Genomic DNA, 21,996 nt, shown 5'->3' on the forward strand with positions numbered 1-21,996 from the left:
GTCGTCCGTATGGTTCGGTGGTCGGTGGTGTGGTTTGTTTAAGAAAGTGATCAGGAAGGGATCACTGGAGTCGAACTCGGAGTCGCTGGGTGTGGGTCCAGGATAGTAGGGAGGCGTGCTGTGGCAATCGCCAGAGTCACGGTCGCTGTCGCTGCTGCTGCAGTCTGTGGGCGTTCCGGGGCGGAGTGTAAATTTTGGGGGTGGAGTCGGGGGCGAGTCCGTGTCTGGGCTGGACGTGGCGGGGGTTGGTGTGGTCACGTTGGCTGTGGGCGGGGTGTGGTCTGCTGCGTCAAGCATGACGTGGTGGGCGTGGTTTGACTGTGCTCCATAAGCCTTTAACTGGTTTATGTGAAACCACGCAGTCTTACCATTTGGGTATTTGAGTTTATATACCGATGGGCTTACTTTATCCGGATCGGAACCGAGTATTTCGGAGACAGAAATGTGCTGGGGTTATACACAGACAACATCACTTGTTGTCCTATATTATACTCCGTAGCATGCACTGCCTTATCAAAACATGTCTTGCTCTGTTTTCTTTTAGTGCCCAGTTTAACAGCGGCTGCTAACTGAGCCGTTTTTACATTCGCAACTAGTTGCTCAACGGCTTTCTCGTGTGTGAGGGCCGTAACTTCAGGGCTGGTCAGGTCTAAACCTAACAAGTACTCTGTCCCTTTCATGCGGCGTCCGGTCATGAGGGTGTGTGGGGTGTAACCTGTGGAGGTGGAAACAGTGTTACGCAAAAACATCAGCGCAAAGGGGAGGACAGAATCCCAAGTGGTGTTGTTCTGCTGGACCATTTTTCTAAGGGTGGTTTTTAGGGTCCGATTCATGCGCTCCACTATACCACTCGACTGTGGGTGGTACGCAATGTGAAATTTTTGGGTTATGCCAAATATCGTGAGGACGTTCTGCATGACCTGTCCCGTAAAGTGAGAACCTTGGTCCGATTCAATACTGCGGGGGAGTCCCCATCTTGTAAAGATGTGGTGGGTTAGGATCTTGGCTGTGGTTTTCGCGGTGTTGGTACGGGCTGGAAATGCTTCCACCCACTTTGTAAAAGTGTCTATGACCACCAGAACATATTTATAGCCATTCTTGCAAGGGGGCAATGGACCTATAAAATCGATCTGGAGGTTAGTCCAGGGGCCGTTAATGGGTCGGGTGTGGCTGAGTTGTGCCTTTTTGGCATATCTATCTGGGTTGTTGTGTGCGCAGATGAGGCAATTCTCAATGTAATGGGATACATCCTCTTTGAGATTTGGCCACCAACAAAGCTGTTTGAGGTGGGCTGCGGTGGGATCGATTCCCTGGTGTCTATGACCATCATGGAATAAACAGATTAATTGGTTCCTATCCTGCTTCGGAACTACATAAAGGGCATCCTTTAACACCACACCGTCATGTGTGGTTATCGTATTTCTGTACCTCTCGTATGAGGCTGGAAACTCCCCTTTCATGATCTCAGTGAGAGCGCTATCCTGCTTCTGGGCCTCTACTAGATCTTCGATCCTAGTCTGCGTGACCTAAGTGCACTCACTGGTGCACTCACTGGTGCGCTTTCGGGGGGCTTCCAAAAGTACCCATGCCTGGATCCTGCCTTAGCCAGCGCGTCGGTTTTTACATTTCCAGGGGGGAGGAACGATGGTGGCTGCGGACTTTTATAATGCCTAAAGTCCTGTCCTTGGCTTTTTTCAGAATATGGCGGAGTAATGGGGCTAAGGGGAGGGGTTTCCCAGAGGGGTAGAAATTCGGTGAGGCTGTTACAAACGTATAGACTGTCTGAATATATGTCTGCTGGGCTGGGGAAGGAATCGGGGTTCTCTATAATGTAAGCGATGGCCGCAAGCTCTGCTGCCTGCGCGCCTAAGTGTCGGGGTAATTTTAATGCGATTTCCTCGAGGGCGCGTCCCTGCGCGTCCTCCACATAAATCCCACAACCTGTTATGCGTTGCCCATCCAGGACTGTGGAAGATCCATCGACATAGATCCTAATGGGATCACACGTGTCCGGGTGAGGGGGGTTTTGAGATGGAGTGGCTAGTTTTCTGGGGGGTGTTTTCGCGATAGAGGGGCCTGTATTATGGTGGGGCAAGATGATTTCACACTCATGGGGGGTTCCGGGGTACTATAAATTGTCCGCTAAGTATGTGTGAGTCTTGGTCCGTTTGACTGTGATGTCCTGTCCTTGTAAGAGAAGGGTCCACCTCGCAGCGCGGATTTGGCTGATGGTACCGTCTTTAAGTCGTCCGTCTAGTAAAAGTTGGGTGGTGGTGTGCTCGGTCAAAATGGTGATGGGGTTCAGTCCAGTAATGTATGAAAAGTACTGGACTGCCCAGAAAACTGCGAGCAGGTGCCTCTCACAGGCTGAGAATCCCTGCTCCACAGCATCTAAAATTCGGGAGGCATAAGCCACGGACTTAGCTGGTCATGCCGTTCCTGCAGGAGCACGGCTAAAAGGGTGCGGTCTGTGGTCGCTCCCTCGATTGCGTAAGGGGAAAGCGGGTCTGGAACTTGTAGTGCGGGGGTGGCTATGAGTGCCTGTTTTAATGATTCCACAGCATCCGTATGCTGCAGAAGCCACTCCCAGGGGGCTCCTTTCTTTAGGAGGTCTGAGAGGGGCGCTGCCTTGCTGGCGAAACTGTCAATGTGGTTTCGGCAGTAGCCAACCAGTCCTAAAAACGACCGGAGGTCTGAAACGTTTTGGGGAAGGGGCAATTTAGCGATCGAGTAAATTATTTTGTGCTCGATCTCGCGTTTGCCGTGTGTGATGATAGTACCCAAATATACCACCTTTTCTTCCAATATCTGGGCCTTTTTGGGGTTGACTTTACAGCCAATGGAATGTAGTAATTCCAGGAGTTCGGACAGAAGCTCAATGTGCTCTTCCTTTGTGTCTGTCTGCAGTAGTAGATCGTCTACATACTGTACCAGACATTCGGGGCGAGAACATTTCGCTAGTCCATTTGCAAATGGAGGGGAGTTGTGGAAGCCTTGTGGCAGGCATGTCCACGTGTACTGCTGCGCTCTGAAAGTGAAGGCAAATTTGTACTGGCACGCCTTTGCCAATGGAATGGACCAGAATCCATTACTGACGTCCAAAACCGTGAAATATCGGGCATGGAGTCCCTGTTTGAGCATGGTCTCGGGACTTGTTGCAACGGTGGGGGCTACTACGGGGGTGACCTTATTGAGTTCCCGATAATCAATGGTCAAGCGCCATGATCCGTCGGGCTTTCTTACTGGCCAAATCGGGGCATTATTAGTTGAGGCAACTGATCTTAGGACGCCCTGCTCTAATAAACTTTCTATAACCTTTAGGATTTCTCCCTCTGCTTCTAGGGGGAATCCGTACTGCTTTTGGGGTCTAGGGTCCGGTCCTGTTATTCGTACAGAGCCAGTCATCCGTCCACAGTCGTGTTTGTGGGTCGCGAATGCTGCCCTGTTTTTTTGCAGGACTGCCCTAACCTGTCGGTCCGTGCTAAGCGTGGTCGGGTTGAACCAAAACTCGCCTACTGCGCTAATTTTTTTCATATAGTCCCCTATATTGAGCGTTGCGGGGCTCTCGCGGATTTCGCCATCTTCCAGACACACTGGTTGACTGGATCGAAAGAGAGGTGGTGAGAATTCATGAAGTCGATCCCCAAAATGTGCTCTGCTGTTGGGGCAGGTCGACTAAAACTAAGGGGTGTTTTGTGTTAATGGTTCCGATTTGGGTGGGTACAGGGGTTGTGATGTGTCCCTGTTGTGAGTGGCCTGTGAAGCCGCTGAGGGTGATAGTGGCTGTAGTGGGCCACGTGTCCTTACCAAGGGTGGAGGAATTTAAGGTGGTGCGTCCCCCTCCTGTGTCCCAGAGAAGCTCGATCGGCTGTCCCCTAACTTTTGCTGCGACTACGGATCATCCTGACCTATCCCAAAGGGTATCGCAGACCCAACTGGGGGAGCCTGTACACCGTCAGTCCGTTCCGGTCAAGTCTGTCTGATCGGACTGGGCGCTAACGCTATGTATGGGCTCTGCCTTTTTCTTATTGAGAGTGCCTGGCTGTTGGGCTCTCTGTGGCTTTTTAGGGGCATTGCATTCTTTGGCAAAATGTCCCAACTGTCCGCAATTGTAGCATTCTTGCGGTTTTGCTGGGGGGCTGCTCTTTCCCTCGTTTACCCAGGCGGGGTTGTGAAGAGTGGTTCTTACTGCCTGCACGTCTGCGGCGGCTTGCTTTTCCTCGGGGGTTCTAGCGACGGGTTTATTGTGAGCCGACTGTTCCCAAATGCGGGACAATCTTTTGACCACCCACTTCTCATTATGAGCCTCCTCCGAGGGGTCATAATTACTACAGGCATTCTGTCCTGCTTCCGTGGCATGGGAGATAAGGGTGCGGGTCCATTTGGCCATATTGTCTGCGGACAAATGGGCACGGTCTACGTTTCCGAAAACGGCTTCAAAGTGAATCCACAAGCGTCCTGCGATCGCTGTGGGGTGTTCCGACTTTTTCTGTCTGCACTTATTTAGGCCATCTACGGGGTTGCCCCGGTTATACCCGATCGCATCCAGGATCGCGGTGTGCATTTCTGCAAGGGTGCCTCCTCCTACATTCTGTGGGTCGGGAAGGGCTGCTGCGACCGATGGGTCTAAGCTGAGGACCGTGAGCTTTACCTGCTCTTTCTCATCCAGGCCGTACAAGGTCGCCTGGTGTTTGACGGTGGCAAAGAAATGGTGTGGGTCTGAAGCGGGGAGGAACGGTGTGATTTTAGCACACGCGTCCCGTAATTGGGTCACTGTGAGGGGGGTGGAATATAGGAATTCCGCCTCGTCTGCTGTGGCTGTGCGGTGGGTTGTTACAGGGTTCATCGGAGCCTGAACTACCTGCTGTGTGGGGGGTGGGGGTGCTTTCCTCCTTTGGGGCTTTCCCTGCGCACATGTTCCCTGAACATATCTCTGTGCTGTCTCCTGCAATTCTTCCCAATCAGGGCCGTCTTCCTGTTCTAAACTTTCCCCAAAGGTTTCTTGGAATCCCTTTTGGACAGAAAGCAGTGATTGCAGGTCTGCAATTTGCTTTCGGCACTTCGCGTGGTCTAAGGTACTCTGCCTTTGTTCCGTGGTTGCAGCGTGGAGCGCTTTCAAGGCTGCCTTGAGAACACTACATTGCTTCTGCAGCGTCTCCACCTGCTTCTCTGTCTCTTTCTTAACTAGGACTGCACAATGCGTGTCCAGATAAGCCTTCTCATACTGGGATTGAAAACTGCTTAAATGCGCCAGACAAGACTGGTGACCCCGTTTGGCGTCAGCCACCTCTTCGTCCTTGGCTTCTAACTGCCGTTTCAATTCCAGGTTCTCCTTTTCCATCTCGCATACATCGATTTTACTCATACGATGTATGCCTTCTATTTCTTTCCGGAGCGTCCTGACGACCTCCTCTGTGCCTCGCAATTGTGCCATACAGGACATGATTGCCATCGGCTTGCGCGCTTTTGCTAAGCTTTTCTTATGAATTTCACTCATGTTCTCCCACCAAGTATGCCCTATACTCCCGGGACCTGAGTCGTCATTATTACAGAAACCGCTCCACATGGGCCATCCTTTGCCCTGTAGAAATATCTGAATTTCCACTTCCCAAATAGGACACTGTCCCACTTTAATGCTGCTGATCGGTGCGACCGCAAATTCTTCGGGGTTCATGAGGCGTTGCATTGCCTGCATGGCCATCTCTCTTATCTGTTTACTTAGTTCGAATTTGGAACTTGGCCCCTCAATTTATAGGGCCCAGGGGCTTCCCGCCTCTCGGGGCGGCCCTTGACCCTGAGTCCCAAGACCTAAGACCATCTACACTTCTGGGGTCTGCAACCCTCTATTCCCATCCAACTCATGTATTTGTCAAGACGCCCTAATTTTCTCATCTCTATACCAATTCGTACGTGGTTCGGGTAGTAATCCAGAGATTATAACTCTTGAGGACCTGTTCTTTAATTTAGTTCCTCGTGCCTGATAATCCCCAAACAGGTCCTCTTTCCTAGTTTTGCCTATGTTATTTGTCCCAACGTGGACCACAACAACTGGATCCTCCCCCTCCCACTTCAATATCCTTTCAAGCCGGTCAGAGATGTCCCTCACCCTTGTACCGGGCAGGCAACACAGCATGCGGGACTCTCGGTCCAGCTTACAAAGGATGCTATCAATCTCCCTAATTATAGAATCCCCTACAATTATCGCTTGTCTTTTTACTCCCCCCCGCTTGAATGGCCTCTGGTACCACGGTGCAGTGGTTGGCTGGCTCATCCTCCCTACAGCCCTTTTCCTCATCCACACAGACTGCAGCTTGTCAACTCTGAGCCAAAATTCCTCAAGCAACCAACACTTGCTGCAGGTGTGGTCATTGTATGTGGTCATCAGGTTGTCAAACTGTCATTAAAATCCCAATTGGCTCACTTGTGTCCTTCAGGCGAGGAAACCTGCCTTCCTTACCTGACTGCCCCATATGCAACACCATACCCCCGCCAATGTGGTTGACGTTTAACTGCCCTCCGAAGTGCCACTTCAGGGCAATAAATAGATGGAGCTGCATTTCACCTGCCCCCATCAGGCGTGTTTTCAGGTGGGTGGGTGTCCACCTCACCTTCATCCTAGCCATCCTAGCCTCGGATGGTGATGTCCAGTACGAGGGGACATAGCTTTAAATTGAGGGGAGATAGGTATAGGACAGATGTCAGAGGTAGGTTCTTTACTCAGAGAGTAGTAAGGGTGTGGAATGCCCTGCCTGCAACAGTAGTGGACTCGCCAACACTAAGGGCATTCAAATGGTCATTGGATAGACATATGGACGATAATGGAATAGTGTAGATGGGCTTTAGAGTGGTTTCACAGGTCGGTGCAACATCGAGGGCCGAAGGGCCTGTACTGCGCTGTAATGTTCTGTGTTCTATCCCTGAGCTCACCTCCACAATAAGGGGGAGGGGGATTGAGCAGGTGCCAAAATAGGTACCCAGTCCACCATATTTAAATAGATAATCAAGGGTCGATAGGGCTTGTTACCAAGTTAATCAACGCTGTTAATTCAGTGCAGGCAGCATAAAAAGTATGGCATGGGCATTCAGGTGGTAGTGGGCAGCCTGCTATCTAAAAAAAAATTCAAAGGATGGAAATGGGTGCCCCCCCCCACACACACACACACAGCATGTTATGGTTGTGGGACGGGCTGGCAACGGAGCAGGTCGGCTCCACACCAACCTTTTCTCAGGGGGTCGAGCCATCTGTCCGTCACCCCCGTAACACTCAGCCCCATCCCGAGAAGTGTATTTTTAAAAATGTCCTGTCGAAGTATTGGGTTCCAATAACTGCCGACCAGGGATTAACAGTAGAAGTTTATTAACAGCCACTGAACAGCTCTGACATGCTGTGTCTCTGCCTGCGCTCTGGGAGAACTCCCGCGCTCTCCACATGTGACCCCTTTCAAACCCGCATCACCCCACAGTCCACATGACCACCCGGCCTACATGCCCCATGAGAAAATTGCTTGTCGACACTCAGAAGCTAACTCACAGCGACTTACTGAGGCAGACACTGAGAGAGATTTGGAGGGGTGTAAGTTAGCGAGAGAAAATTAAGACTACCATTTGAACCTTTATCTTTACAAAGCAAAAAAAAAACCTAAAGTCAAAAAGTTTGATTCTGAAAGGGAGCATCGTCCCCCGAGAGTGAGGAATGGTTTTGGCAATTAAAAGAAAAGTCTGAAACATTTTTAAATAGCTGATCAAAATGAATTCAAACACAACAGCTGTCCTGTTGTCTCCCATCCAAAACAGCAACGAATCTAATTCAGAAAGCTTCTCATGGACCAGCCTATCAATGTTCACAACAACAGTGAGACCCTTGCTCTTCACAGTGGGAGGGATATACTTATAAAAGGATTCACTCATAGGGTCAAACAAAGGGCTCACTAGGAAATATGTTTTTAATATTTCACTTGACAGCAGCTTCGACCCTGGGTGTGGTTTGCTGATGAACCCTATCTGCAAAAATAGAAATCTGTTTTTAAACAGTAAAATACGCCAAAGAAACCGGCTACAGGATTTGTTTCTTAAAGGAGCAGGTCAGATCTGAACTCATTTTGTACACTTTTAAAATTAAATGTTTTAACATTATATTTCTTTCCTCTTGTTCGGTGAATTTAATTTATTTTTTCCTCTTAATTTGCTGGGTTTGCTGCATCTTATTTCCCAGTGTTGCTTAAAACCATTGTCGAGAGTTACGTGGGAACAGTGCTCTCGATCTTTTCCCTTCTTTGCCTCAGAATTCAACTCACCTCTTCATTGTGGTCTCCCCTCCTCACCCACCGAGAAAGATGGAGATCGCTATTAAAAGCTTGGGTTGAGTAGTAACAAGGCCATCCCTGAGCCACAGCAACTAGTGGTCGGAGTACAGGATGCCTGTGAGGTCCTGACCATTCATTTCAAATGTTTGGTAAATTCCCGATATGTGCTCTGCTGCCTTGCTATCAAAAAAAGATCCAAACGCTCTCATTAATTATTGAGCCCTTTGGAGATTCTTCCCAAATGGTATTTGTGCTCCTGACTTTACAATTACTGGATTGATCTACTTATTTGTCTCGTCACCAAAGTGACATGTTGGGCTGTGAGGCATCATTTGTTGAAATAAAGCAATAGAAAATGATTTATAGCGTTTGGCTTGTATGACTCAAAAAAAAAAGAGGCACGCCGAAGCTTTTCATCTTGCACCCATCAGGACATTCCCAATTGTAATGGGAACAACAATTAATACTTCATGAGAAGAGAGTGTTGATTGGTTGGCAAGTGAACTCTGGGAGAAGTGTTGCCAAGGGAAACTGTAGCCACTTAAAATGGCCAACTTCTGATTTAAAATGGTGAATGGCAAAGGCTGATGGGAAAGTCAGCCAACAGGACAAAAACGAGCAGCTGCAGGTTGACTGTGTATTTACCTCTGGATAGGCCAGACAAGATCGATACCAGCAACCATCAGCATAACAAAACTCCAGCCATCTGCATACTAATGAGCAATCCCCGGGAACAATGAGCAACGTTTAGACACATAAAGCAAAACCAGACTCTTCGGCGCCAGCAGAAGCCAACACAAAGGGAGGTGAACGACCACCTCAGGACCGCACTTCGATCAGGGAACCGCTCCAGCATTGGAGAAAATCGAACCAAGTGATTGGGACATAGTCCAATCACTTGGAACCAGGTACAGGGTCCGCCCCGAAAGGCGGGAAGCCCCTGGGGACTATAAGAATTGAGCCCCAAGTTCAAGGCGCTCTCTTCCACCGCTTGCAGCTCTCTTCATTCGCTCTTCACTCTTCAACAGCCGCTCAAAACTGTAAGTCTTACTTCAACGCTCGCTACGAGATAGGCGCTCCTAGCTACCAATCTGTAGCAACTTTGAATCCCGCAGGCTCAGAACCCGAACGAGAGGCCATTCGTTTCCCTGACCTGGTGGGCCAGTTCCAAGTTAAGTATAGGCCTGTTAGCTGTAGAAGTAGCTTAGACGTAGAAGTTGTACATGAGTAGTGATTACTGTGTACAATAAATGTGTTTTGATTTAAATCTTACTAAGCGGTGTATTGGACTGTTGATCATTACTCGGACTTGAACCACATGGCGGTATCATAAAGATACCTGGTGACTTAAGAGCAAAGGTGATAAAACAGAGCAATTAAACTAAGGCAAAGTTAGCAACAAAACGCAGTTAACTGCCAAGCTTTGATTAAATTCGAACCAAGTAGGTTGACTCTGATCGGTCAGTCATTGTCCTGGGGAATGAACTGGAGAATGGTTGTCGCCTATTTTGTTCAGTTGAAGCAATCTCTCTCTCCTCATTAGGTGTAAATTGTTGTGCCCTTTACATTTGGGTATTTTTGCGAATGCCCTGATGAGTGCAAGACGAAAAACTTTGACATGTGTCTTTTTTCCGGGATACTTAAATTCTGCACTATCAAACATCTCTTTGGCTTTTAACCTATCGAAGAAGAGTTGTGACTGTCTGCCTTACTGGAATCTATGCCACAATTTGTTTACTGCTACATTGGCTTAGCCGGCATTGCTCTCAGCCCTCAAATCAACAGTTTGTGGGTTCAAGCCTCGCCTGAGCGCATAATCTAGGCCAATAATCCAGTGCACTGTATTGTTGAATGAGATGTTAAACTGAGGCTTTGACTGTCGACCAAAGTGGATGTAAAAGATCCCTTTGCACCATTTGAAGGGAAATAATCTTTTCTGATATTCTAATCAATCCTCAACCAATGCCACCAAATGCCAATTAACTGCTCGTTTATTTGATTGCAGTTTGTGGGATCTTGCTGTGCAAATATCTAGCTGGTGTCTTTGTCGACAGAACAACAGTGACTGGGCTTCAAAAGTAATTCGTTAGGTGCCAAGCTGCTCAGGATGTCCTGTTGGGGTGATGAAGACACTCACAGAATGTGAGCCTCTGCAACCTTAACCATTTGCAGACAGCTGTTTGTACACTGACCATCCTCTCCATAGAGTCCCGAAAATACTGAAAGAGGCCATTCGGCCCATCAAGTCTGCAACCGGCCTCCGAAAGAGCACTCTACGTAGGCCCACTCCCCCATCCTATCCCTGTAACCCCTCTCATTGATCATGGCCAATCCACCTAACTGGCACATCTTATGGACTTTCAAAGAAACCTACGCAGACACGGGGAGAAAGTGCAAACTCCACACAGTCACCCAAGGCTGGAATTGAACCCAGGTCCTTGGTGCTGTGAGGCAGCAATGCTAACCACTGTGCCATTCTCTGATGCAATAGCTCAGTGGGCTAGACAGCTGGTTTGTGATGCAGAACAAGGCCAGCAGCGCGGGTTCAATTCCCGTATCAGCTTACCCGAACAGGTGCTGGTATGTGGCGACTAGGGGCTTTTCACAGTAACTTCATTGCAGTGTTAATGTAAGCCCGGACATCGCGCGACAATCACCAGGCAGGAATGTTCCCTTCCAGTCGGAGAACACTTCAGCAATCAAGGGCATTCAGCCTCTGATCTCCAGGTAAGCGTTCTCCAAGGCGGCCTTCAGGACGCGCGACAATGCAGAATTGCCGAGCAGAAATTTATAGCCAAGTCCCGCACACATGAGTGCGGCCTCAACCGGGACCTGGGATTCATGTCGTATTACATTCATCCCCCACCATCTGGCCTGCAAAATCCAACCAACTGTCCTGGCTTGACACAATTCACTCCTCTTTAACCTGAGGTTACCCCATCTCTGGATCTGTAAAGATTTAATCACCTGCTAATGCTCGCATTCCTAGCATTGTCTGGCATCTTTGAATTTGTCTATATATGTGTTTCTGGAACAAACCTCTTCATTCACCTGAGGAAGGAGCAGCGCTCCGAAAGCTGGTTACATCGAAACAAACCTGTTGGACTTTAACCTGGTGTTGTAAGACTTCGTACTGTGCTCACCCCAGTCCAATGCCAGCATTTCCACATTGTGACAATAAAGATTATTTATTTATGTTCTCCCTACAGGCTTACAAAGACATGGACTATGTGGTAAAGGAAAAACTCTTCCTGGAGAGAATCTTGGACTTTGAGTTTCAACGATCAGACGATAGGAGTTTCTTCTACAATGGTAAGAGCTGCACGTTTGCCAGTATTTCAGTGACTAATACTGTGCAGCTTAGCATTAGTCAGATTCAACACAAGACAACATTGCTACGTTTTGAGTTTGGATAAAGAGTTTCCCTGAAGCAGTCCAGGACAGTGTGTGTTTAATATGTTCATGAGAATTTAATCATCACCCTGTCAAAATCTAAATTTAGTTCATTGCCTGACCTAAGACAGCTGTCATAGGTTGTGTGAATTATTCATGTTTTATTTTGGTAAAGTCTATGGAGATTCTTGACATCGATTATCACATATTTCATTTTAAAATGGCCTGATTCGATGTTGTGACTTTTATGTGCCCACGTTAGAGTTTTGGAGAACGCCTCAATGGGGTCAGGAAGTCTTTGACCCGGAAGCACCAGATTGAATTCCCATCCTGGAATTTGGTAGATGAATGAAATGAAATGAAAATCGCTTACTGTCACAAGTAGGCTTCAAATGAAGTTACTGTGAAAAGCCCCTAGTCGCCACATTCCGGCGCCTGTTCGGGGAGGCTGGTACGGGAATTGAACCGTGCTGCTGGCCTGCCTTGGTCTGCTTTCAAAGCCAGCGATTTAGACCAGTGTGCTAAACCAGCCCCCTAAGAAATAGGATCTTCCTATCATTTGCAGTGTTAATGTAACCCTACTTGTTACACTAATAAAGATTATTATTATGTCTTTGATCTCCACACACAGGTTACCTATTGAGCGGAATTCTCCAACCCCCCGCCGGGCCAGAGAATCACCGGTGGGCGGCGTGAATCCCATCCCCGCTAGCTGCCGAATTCTCCGGCATCGGGTTTTCGCGGGGGCGGGAATCGCGCCGGTCGGCGGCTGCCAGCGGCCTCCCCGGTGATTCTCCGGCCCGCGATGGGCCAAGCGGCCGCCCGTTTTAGGCCGATCCCGCCGGCGTAAATTAGACCTGGTACTTACCAGCGGGACCTGGCTCTGCGGGCGGCCTCTGGGGTCCTCGGGGGCGCGGGGGGATCTGGCCCCGGGGGGTGCCCCCACGGTGGCCTGGCCCGCGATCGGGGCCCACTGATCCGCGGGCGGGCCTGTGCCGTGGGGGCACTCTTTCCCTCCGCACCAACTGCTGTGGACCTCCGCCATGGCTGGTGCGGAGACGGACCCCCCTGCGCATGCGCTGGGATGACGCCAGCACACGCTGGCGCTCCCGCGCATACGCCAACCCGCGCCGGTTGGCGTGGCGCCAAGCCCCTTCCACGTCGGTTGACACGGCGCCAACTCCGCCGGCGCCGGCCTAGCCCCTGAAGGTGCAGAGCATTCATAATGCGACCAAACGGGTCGAGTCTCAACCTGCAAATCCTTCCAACACACATCAATGGCAGGTGGTAAGAGCCGGTCAGCCATGTGATGGAAAGAATGTTGGAGCCTCGACAATCACAATCCATGGATCCGGACTATAAGATGAATGGAAAACATGCCAAAGCAACTTGGACCCCCTGAGTGAACTCTAACACACCATCACCACCAATGGGAAGAAAGCCAAAATTAGCTTGGGAAATTAAGCAGCTTCCATTTAATTGCTGAAACTGCGTTTCAATAACTCAGATTTCAGTGGAATAGTTCTGTCATCAGGAACCTTTTTTTTGCAGCTCCTGACCTTTGAAGTATAACATGTTCAATGTTCTATTCTGCAAAATGGCACGTGGCACAGGAAAATGGCCAGGGATTGGGCCTAGATAGAGTGGTCTTTCAAAGGGTCGGTGCAGACTCGATGAGCCGAATGGCCTCCTTCTGCATTGTAGGATTTTATGGAACCCTCGTTGGACACTTTCCTACTCTCATTCCTGGTCAGATTTTTCCGTGAAACGCCTTGAGCGAGAAATAGGCTTGACGCCACCTTGCTACTGCTTCCTGATTTGCCTCATCTCCCTCTTTGTAACTTGAAATGAAATGAAAATTGCTTATTGTCACAAGTAGGCTTCAAATGAAGTTACTGTGAAAAGCCCCTAGTCGCCACATTCCGGCACCTGTTCGGGGAGGCTGGTACGGGGATTGAACCGTGCTGCTGGCCTTGGTCTGCTTTAAAAGCCAGCTATTTAGCCCTGTGCTAAACCAGCCCTGGGCTAATACCAGGAGTGGCAGGATGAGACTTTTGGTAACTTTTGTGATGCCCTGCAACATTTGACCTTTTAAAGTTGAGCCAAACAAATATGACAGGCAGGGAAAGACCTGCGGCTGCATCAAACTTGCCTCACACTCTGATGGCCGGAGAATCATTACTAAACACTTCAATCCCTCGCTTCCCTTCCTTCCCTCTAAAGCCTTGTAACCTCCCGGGAGATACAATACAGTAAAACGGAATAGAATCCCAATAAACGAAACAGTGCTCTGAGAAATTTTCGCCAACTCCAGCGTGATACCACCACCAAACACATCGTCCCTTCACTCCCTCTGTCAGCATTCCGCAGACACCCTTCCCTCCGAGATAATCGAGTCCACTCCTCCACCATACCCAGTACCTCTCCCATCACCCATGGCACCTTCCCCTGCAATCGCAGAAGGTGTAACACCTGCCCCTTTACCTCTGCAATGCTTAACATCCCAGGCCCAAGACACTCATTCCAGATTAAGCAGCGTTTCACTTGCACCTCTTTCAATCTGGTCTATTGCATTCCTGCTCCCAGTGTGGTCTGCTCTATATAGGAGAGACCAAACGCAGACTGGGTGATCGCTTTGCTGAGCACCTTCGGTCTGTGTGCATTCAGGACCCTGACCTTCCCGTTGCTTGCTATTTTAACACAAGACCCTGCTCCCATTCCCACATGTCTGTCCTTGGCCTGCTGCAATGTTCCAGTGAAGTGCAACGCAAACTGGAGGAGCAACATCTCATCTTCCGGTTAGGCACGCTACAGCCTTCCGGCCTGAACATCGAATTCAACAACTTCAGAGGATTAGCTCCACCCCACCTCGACCCATTTGTTTTCATCCAATTTCATTTTAATTGTCCTTTATCATTTCTTTCTCTCTTGTCTTTCTTTATATATATTTAACGACCCCCCCCCCCCCAATCTTATCCATCTTTCCTTACCCTCTCCCCCCTTTGCTTCCACCTTCCCCTCCCACCTTCCCCTCCCTCCACATCTCCATTTGTCACAGTTTACCCTCTGATGTTAGTTTCCATGCTGTTTGATCTTTCACACCTTGTGTTCTCTCTGGGGACTGCCATTAGCACTCTTTCCCCGTGGATTCTGTGGCTATTAACATCCTGTTTCCCTGGGTTTCTGTGGTTATGACTCATCTTTCATTCTCACTCCACAGTATAAATATTTGCCATTTTCTCTGTCTTTTAGCTTTGACAAAGGGTCATCTGGACTTGAAACATTAGCTCTCTTCTCTCCCGACAGATGCGACCAGACCTGCTGAGATTTTCCAGCATTTTCTCTTTGGTTTCAGATTCCAGCATCCGCAGTAATTTGCTTTGATTGAGCTAAATTTAAAGGTCCCGCTACGAGTCCTGCTCACCACGGGAACCCGTATTCTACGAAGCCCATGGGGAAATCAATGTGATCCCTGTGGGCCACGTGACGGTTATTACAGGTTGTTTCCTAAACTATTATTTTGCAGAAAAAGTATGCTTCAGCTGTGGAATGCATTGAATTTATGATGAATACATGAAGTAATTCTGTATGGTAACTCAAGAGAAACGCAAGTAGTACTGAATTTTCAGTTGGGGGAGAGGTTGGTGGTCCTGGCAATGGGAGAGAGAAAGAGACCATGATTAGCAGAGGGAAGGCCAAAGGATTCTTTAAGGGGGTAGGGAGTGAACTCTTTTTTTCTCCTGAACCGCATTGAGTGCTGTAAAAAGGAACTTACCTTTCTATCTGTCTCTGGGGCGGCATGGTCACACAGTGGTTAGCACTGCTGCCTCACAGCGCCAGGGTCCCGGGTTCAATTCCGGCTTTGGGTGACTGTCTGTGCGGAGTCTGCACTTGCTCCCCGTGTCTGCGTGGGTTTCCTTCGGGTGCTCTGGTTTCCTCCCACAGTCCACAGATGTGCAGGTCAGGTGAATTGGCCATATATTAAATTGCCTCTTAGTGTCCAAAGATGTTCAGTTCAGGTGGGGTTATGGAGTTACGGGGATAGGGCAGGGGAGTGGGCCTAGGCAGGGCGCTCTTTCAAAGTGTCGTGCAGACTTGATATGCCGAATGGCCTCCTTCTGCACTGTTGGAATTCTAAGTGCCTTTTCCAGACAATCTATCGCACGGATTCACTGGCCTTCATGTTGAACTGAAACGGACTCACTTTGCCCCATTCTCAACTGCAGTCCATGCCTTGTGCAGTTTGCGATCACGTCTATTTATACAGCTTTACTATTCTACTTTCTCAGCTGTAGAAGTCTCAGTGCAAGCCAACAAAACACGAGGTGCAATTATATTTCAATCTCATTGTTTTCAGATGACCGGACCCTCTTCAGCAACGTCCTTTATTATGGCCACGAGCTGGTGCTGCTGCTCTTTGATACGCTCCTATTCGCTGTCGTTGATCTGGGCGCACAGGACTTTGTGCTTGCAGCAATCATTACTTACCTGGTGCAAAAGGTAAGTGACAGCTGATGAATACCATCCAGATTTATTTCAGCATCATAACTTTCTGCCGTGAATTACAAACATACAACCAACGATAGACAGGAAAAAAGATGTTCTACTGCACCCAGTCTACTCCATACAATTGTGACATTCCACCTCACGATATATACCCCCCATTACTCCTGGAACCATGTGACCTCTGGGGAGAGTTAGAAGAAACCCAGGGAAACTTGGGTGAAAAAATCTGGGAAATTCCTCTCCGACCCCCTGAGGTGTTCCAAATTGGTCCATGTGATCACTTTGGTCCTGATAATTCTACCTTTTTGCACGAGGTTTCATTTCAAATATGATGGAGAAATAGGATGTTAGGGACAGGGTTTGCTCATTCAACCCTTCGTCGTTCAGTTAGGCCATGACGACACTGCCATCTTAACTCAATTTTCACATTTTTGCTCCAGATCCCTACGGTGTAGATTTTTGTTCGGGAAGAGTACTGTCTCAGTCTTGAATGTCCCAGTGTCCACCACCCCCTCTTTGAAACTGTACTTCCCAATTTCCCTCTTCGCTCTAATTTTAAGATTATGACCACTCGATCTCGAGTTCCCTCACCAAAGGAAATGTTTTTTTTTTCCATATCTACTTTCTCAAATCCTTCAAACATTTGAAACACCTTGATCACGTCACCCCTCAAAGTTCCCTGCTTGAGAGATTACAAGCCAGGTTTGTGCAACCTGTCTGCGTAAATTAATCCCCCGGAAGTTTGGTATCATCCTGGCGACTGCACCCCACTCCAAATCCAACCTTTCCTGAGCTGCGGTGTTCAAAACGAAACCCAGGTGGCTCTGAACAGCTGAACATTGAGTTTCTTCCGTTTTGAGGGAGGTGCCACCATTCTAGTCACCATTTTGATTGCTAGCTTGCTCTGTAATCATATCCCCCCCCCCCCCCCCCCCACCCCCCACCACCACCACCACCACCACCACCACCACCACAAACCCTCACCACCCATGTCTGGCCTTGCTGCAGAAATGTCTTCTGATGTCATGGCAGAAGCCAGGCTTGGATTGTACCCGGAATTATTGAAGCAAACCCACATTCAAGCCGTCCTGGAGATGTTTCGAATCTCTCGGGTCTGTTCTAGGACTGAGATACTTCAGGTAAGATGGTGAGCATAGTGGTCTGGTAAAGTAATGCAGAGGCCCAGGCTGAAGATCTGGGGGACACAGGTTCCAATCCCGCCAAGGCAGCAAGCGGAATTTAAATTCAATTAATATATAAAGCTAGACCCTAATGATGATCATGAGATGTTCATTGATTGACTTTAAAACCAACCTGATTCACTAATGCTCTCTAAGGATAGGAAATCTGCCGTCCTTACCTGGTCTGGCCTACATGTGACTCCAGACCCACAGCAATGTGGTTGACTCTTAAACACCCTCTGAAATGACCTAACCAACCACTCTGTTCAAGGGCAATTAGGGATGGGTAACAAATGCTGGACTTAACATGAAATAATTTTTTTTAACGTTTTCTCTGCAAACACTTTCTCTCATTCATACTCAGGCCAAACACAGCCAGACAACCTCTTGCAATTGACCTGCCCTCTCACCTTCAACCTCCAGACACCTGTTTCTCTTTTGTGAGCTTCAGGTCAGATCTGGTGCATCAGTGAACGAATCGAACAGAGGGAGTTTCAAAGCAAAAGACACAAAGGATGTTGCCCCAGCTGCAAGCGCGTTTGACACAGACTCCAATTGCAAGGTGCCCGCCTTGCTTCTGTGGGCGCTTGCCCCTCAGTCAAAGGTTTGTGGGTTCAGGTCTCACTCCGGAGCCTTCACAAAGTCTTGACTGACACACCCAGTACCGAGGGAGCGATGCACTGTTGGAGTTGGCGTACGTCAGATGAGAGGTTGAACTGCCTTCCCAAAACATCCTATGGCAAGATTTCAGAGTGGGCAGGGAAATTCTCCCCGGTCAGTGTTAATCCCTTGACCAACATCACGAAGATGGATTACCTGGTCATTACTTCATTGATGTTTGTGGGGGTTTGCTGTGCGCAAATTGGCTGCTGCATTTCCCAGTTACAACAATGACTAACTCTCCAGGAGCACTCCATTAGCTGTCAAGAACTTTGGGACATTTTGGAGTTATGGAAGGGGTGATATTAATGCAAGTCTTTCATTTACAGCCAATACTTGTTCCATTAATCTAATCTTTATTACAAGTAGGCTCACATTAACACTGCAATGAAGTTATTGTGAAAATCCCCTAGTCGCCACACTCCGGCGCCTGTTCAGGTACACGCAGGGAGAATTCAGAATGTCCAATAGAGCTGTTCAAAACTGATTACAAATCCATTTTAATCCAAAGATGTGTTGTTTCTTCTGAAATCAGATTCTGCAATTAATACGGACCGCAATTTCAAGGAGGAACTTAGCCACAAAGACGCTGGTAGATGAAAGATTCCTGATCTAGAACCTCTTCACTGTCGAGGACGGCTATGCGGATAGGAACATTTTTAATCCCCACCTGCGCTCACACAAGTGTCATTTTATTTTGAGAACATTGAGCTGGTGCATTCATTACCAAAGGGAGAATTAAACGGCAAGGTATAAAGCCCATTGGATAAACCACTACCTCGGTGAATAAACAATGCTGTCAGATTATACAGAGAGGCTGAAGGGAAAATCAGTCAGGGAAACGGTGAAAATGCAGTTTGGAGTCTGAACGGTTGAACTGAGTTTCCCAATATCTCCTGGCTGGACCGGAGAGACTGTTCACTCGATGTGAATACAGGACACATGTGGGAACATAGGATCAGTAGTACGCCATTCGGCCCCTTGAACCTGTTCCGCCATTCAATGAGATCATGGCTAATCTGCGGCCTAACCCCATATACCCTTTGCTCAGATTTCTTAACACACAGAATCATAGAATCCCTATGGTGCAGAAGGAGGCCATTCGGCCCATCCAGTCTACATTGACCGTCTGGAGGACCACCCGAACTAGGCCCACTCCCCCCACCGTATTCCTGTCACCCCATAACCCCACCTAACCTTTGGACACTAAGGGGCAATTTTATCATGACCAATCCACCTCACCTGCACATCTTTGGACTGTGGGAGGAAACTGGAACACCCGGAGGAAACCCACGCAGACACGGGGAGAACGTGCAGACTACACGCAGACAGTGACCCAAAACCGGAATTGAACCCGGGTCCCTGGCACTGTGATGCAGCAGTGCTAACCACGGTGCCACCGTGCCGTCTCAAAATGTGGTGAACAGGAATCTACCAATCTCAGTTTGATCTATCATTAGTTGCTGCTCATGGAAGAAAGTTCTAAATTTCTACCGTCCTTTATGCGTAAAAGTGTTTCCTAATTTCACTCCTGAAAAGTCTGACTTTTTAGACTATGTCATAGAATCATGGAACTTACAGCGCAGAAGGAGGCCATTCGGCCCATCGAGTCTGCACCAGCCCTTGGAAAGAGCACCTCATTTAAGCCCAGACCTCCACCACATCCCAGTAATCACACCTAACCTTTTTGGACACTATAGCATGGCCAATCCACCTAACCTGCACATCTTTGGACTGTGGGAGGAAACCGGAGCACCCGGAGGAGACCCACGCAAACACGGGGAGAACGTGCAGACTCCGCACAGACAGTGACCCCTAATCCCAACCCGCAGAAAGTTTCTCCTGGACTATTTTCCTTAATAACTTGAAAATTTTGATCTGTCAACCTTGAACCTTCGACATTCCAGGGATGACTGCACTAGTGTGTGTCATTTATTCATTAGAGTCCAGTATTCTGGTAAAACCCATGTTGCACTCCCTCTAAGAGCAATATATCATTCCGAAGGTGTGGCCACTGCTATGTGTCGGTTGGCCTATGGCCACCATGAGCCACTCCACGCCAACTTGGTATGTCAAGTTGCCTTCAGAACATTGGCTTTAATTGGCCCTTTAATTGCCTCAATTGACTACCTGGCGCTTGTGAGTGAGTAGTCATCTTTACCCAACCAGCTGGTCAGAAAAATGGCCCTGTGGGTGCAGCACCTTGGCAAACTGGCTCTCCTTGGTAATATTTTGTACATTTTAATGAGCGTGAAATAATGGCCGTTCGGTGCATTGTGTCTTTGGCCTATCTGTTACTTTATTCTGTTACCAGAAAACATATAGCAAGGTTGTTAAATGCTTTGTCCCTGGAGTTTCTAATCTCATATTCATATCTATTGTTGAGTGTGTCCAAACAATGGCCACTATTTTAATCAGTAATCAGATATGAACTAAGGTATTTTACTAGTGATATGTTTTGAGAAACTTTAAAGAAAAATTGTTTGAGCAGATTTGCTGTGCATTTTACAATTTTGTATTTATTCTCTAATAAACAACTTTTCGTAAATTATCGCGAGTGGTGTCTCGATGTTGCTGCAGACCAACATTTTTGGCATTGGTTTTCAGTCTGGTTCAGGTTTTTTTTTTTAATTCAGAGTACCCAATTGTTATTTTTTTCCAATTGAGGGGCAATTTAGCGTGGTCAATCCGCCTACCCTGCACATCTTTGGGGTGTGGGGGTGAGACCCGAGCAGACACAGGGAAAATGTGCAAACTCCATACGGACAGTGCAGTTCAGGTTAATATGCAAAAACGTGTTCAGATTACCCGAAGGTGCTTTTATAACTTCGCCTCTCAGTGACAGAGGCTGTGACTGATGGGAACTCGCTGACTTCGCTGCTGTCAGTCTTGTGTGAACCTCGTGAGGCCCGCCTGGATATTACTGCTCCCCATCAAAGGTGGAGCAGTTCTTGCTAAAAGTCAAGTCTCATCTTTGGCTCAGTGGGCAGGGCTTTTGTCCTCAGAGTCAGAGGTTTGAGGGTTGGTTCGATTCCCACTCCAGGGATTAGAGCACAAAATCTCGGGTAACATCAGTACGGACAATAGTTAGTACTGGGGGCGTGATTAGCGGTGACACCTTTCTGTTGGGACACAAAACTGAACTCCTGCCTAGCTCTGGATATAAAAGACTCCATGGTACTATTTCAAAGCAGAAAAGACAAGTTCTCCTTGGGTGGCTCCTAAGGCTGATATCTATCCCTCAACCAACATCATTGAAGAAAAACAGATTACGTGATCATGTATTACATTGCTGTCTGTGGAATCTTGCTGTGCGCACCCTGCTGCATTTTCTATTTCAGAATCATGATTACAATTGATTGGCTGCAGAGCGCTTTGGGACATCCCGATTCTGTTATCAATGCAAGTTGGTAGTTTCTTGTAATGTGTTTTTTTCATTGGCTAATTCAACATGAGCCGAATCAGAGTGGATTATAAATCATCCATCCCATTGGTACTCAGCGTAAAATACTACTCATCGCAAAAGGACACTGTTCATTGCTGTTTTATTCGGCGATAGTGATTACTGATTCTGAATAGGGTGCAAATTGATGATTATATACCACACTGGAAAACGGGAACATGGATTGGGTTTTTACATAAAATGAAAACCGCAGGGAATAATGTGTTATTAATTTTACCAACATGTGTCACTCATTAGGCGCAGGCAAATCACACATTTCTCATTAAATAGTTTTCACGTAATATCACGGTCCTTTTTTCCGTAAAATTAGAAAGTTGTCCTTGAGAATAGTTCTCTGTGGAATTAACTCATTCTGACCCCCATTGGACAACACTTGCTGTGCTTCCCCTGAGCTGCCAAGTGGGGCGGAGTTCTCCATCCGTTCACTCCGGCGGGATTCTCCGTTTCCGCTGCAGCGAATGGAGTTTTGGTTGAGCGCCAAATTCACCGT

General features: G+C 48.0%; 1 protein-coding gene across 4 annotated transcripts in view; it reads left to right on the forward strand.

Annotated features, from left to right (window-relative positions):
• The window catches only part of LOC140430398 (meckelin-like), a 170,659-nt gene extending 150,065 nt beyond the window's left edge, over positions 1-20,594 (forward strand). For all 4 annotated transcript variants that reach the window (XM_072517855.1, XM_072517856.1, XM_072517857.1 and 1 more), the window contains 3 exons: positions 11,513-11,615; positions 16,054-16,196; positions 18,579-20,594. In XM_072517855.1, the coding sequence (XP_072373956.1) occupies positions 11,513-11,615; positions 16,054-16,196; positions 18,579-18,659 (327 nt within the window). In that variant the 3' untranslated portion in view covers positions 18,660-20,594. The remainder of the gene's footprint in view (positions 1-11,512; positions 11,616-16,053; positions 16,197-18,578) is intronic.
• Positions 20,595-21,996: the final 1,402 nt, after the last annotated feature.

This window comes from Scyliorhinus torazame, chromosome 10 (assembly GCF_047496885.1).
Source record: "Scyliorhinus torazame isolate Kashiwa2021f chromosome 10, sScyTor2.1, whole genome shotgun sequence".
Lineage (NCBI taxonomy): Eukaryota > Metazoa > Chordata > Chondrichthyes > Carcharhiniformes > Scyliorhinidae > Scyliorhinus > Scyliorhinus torazame.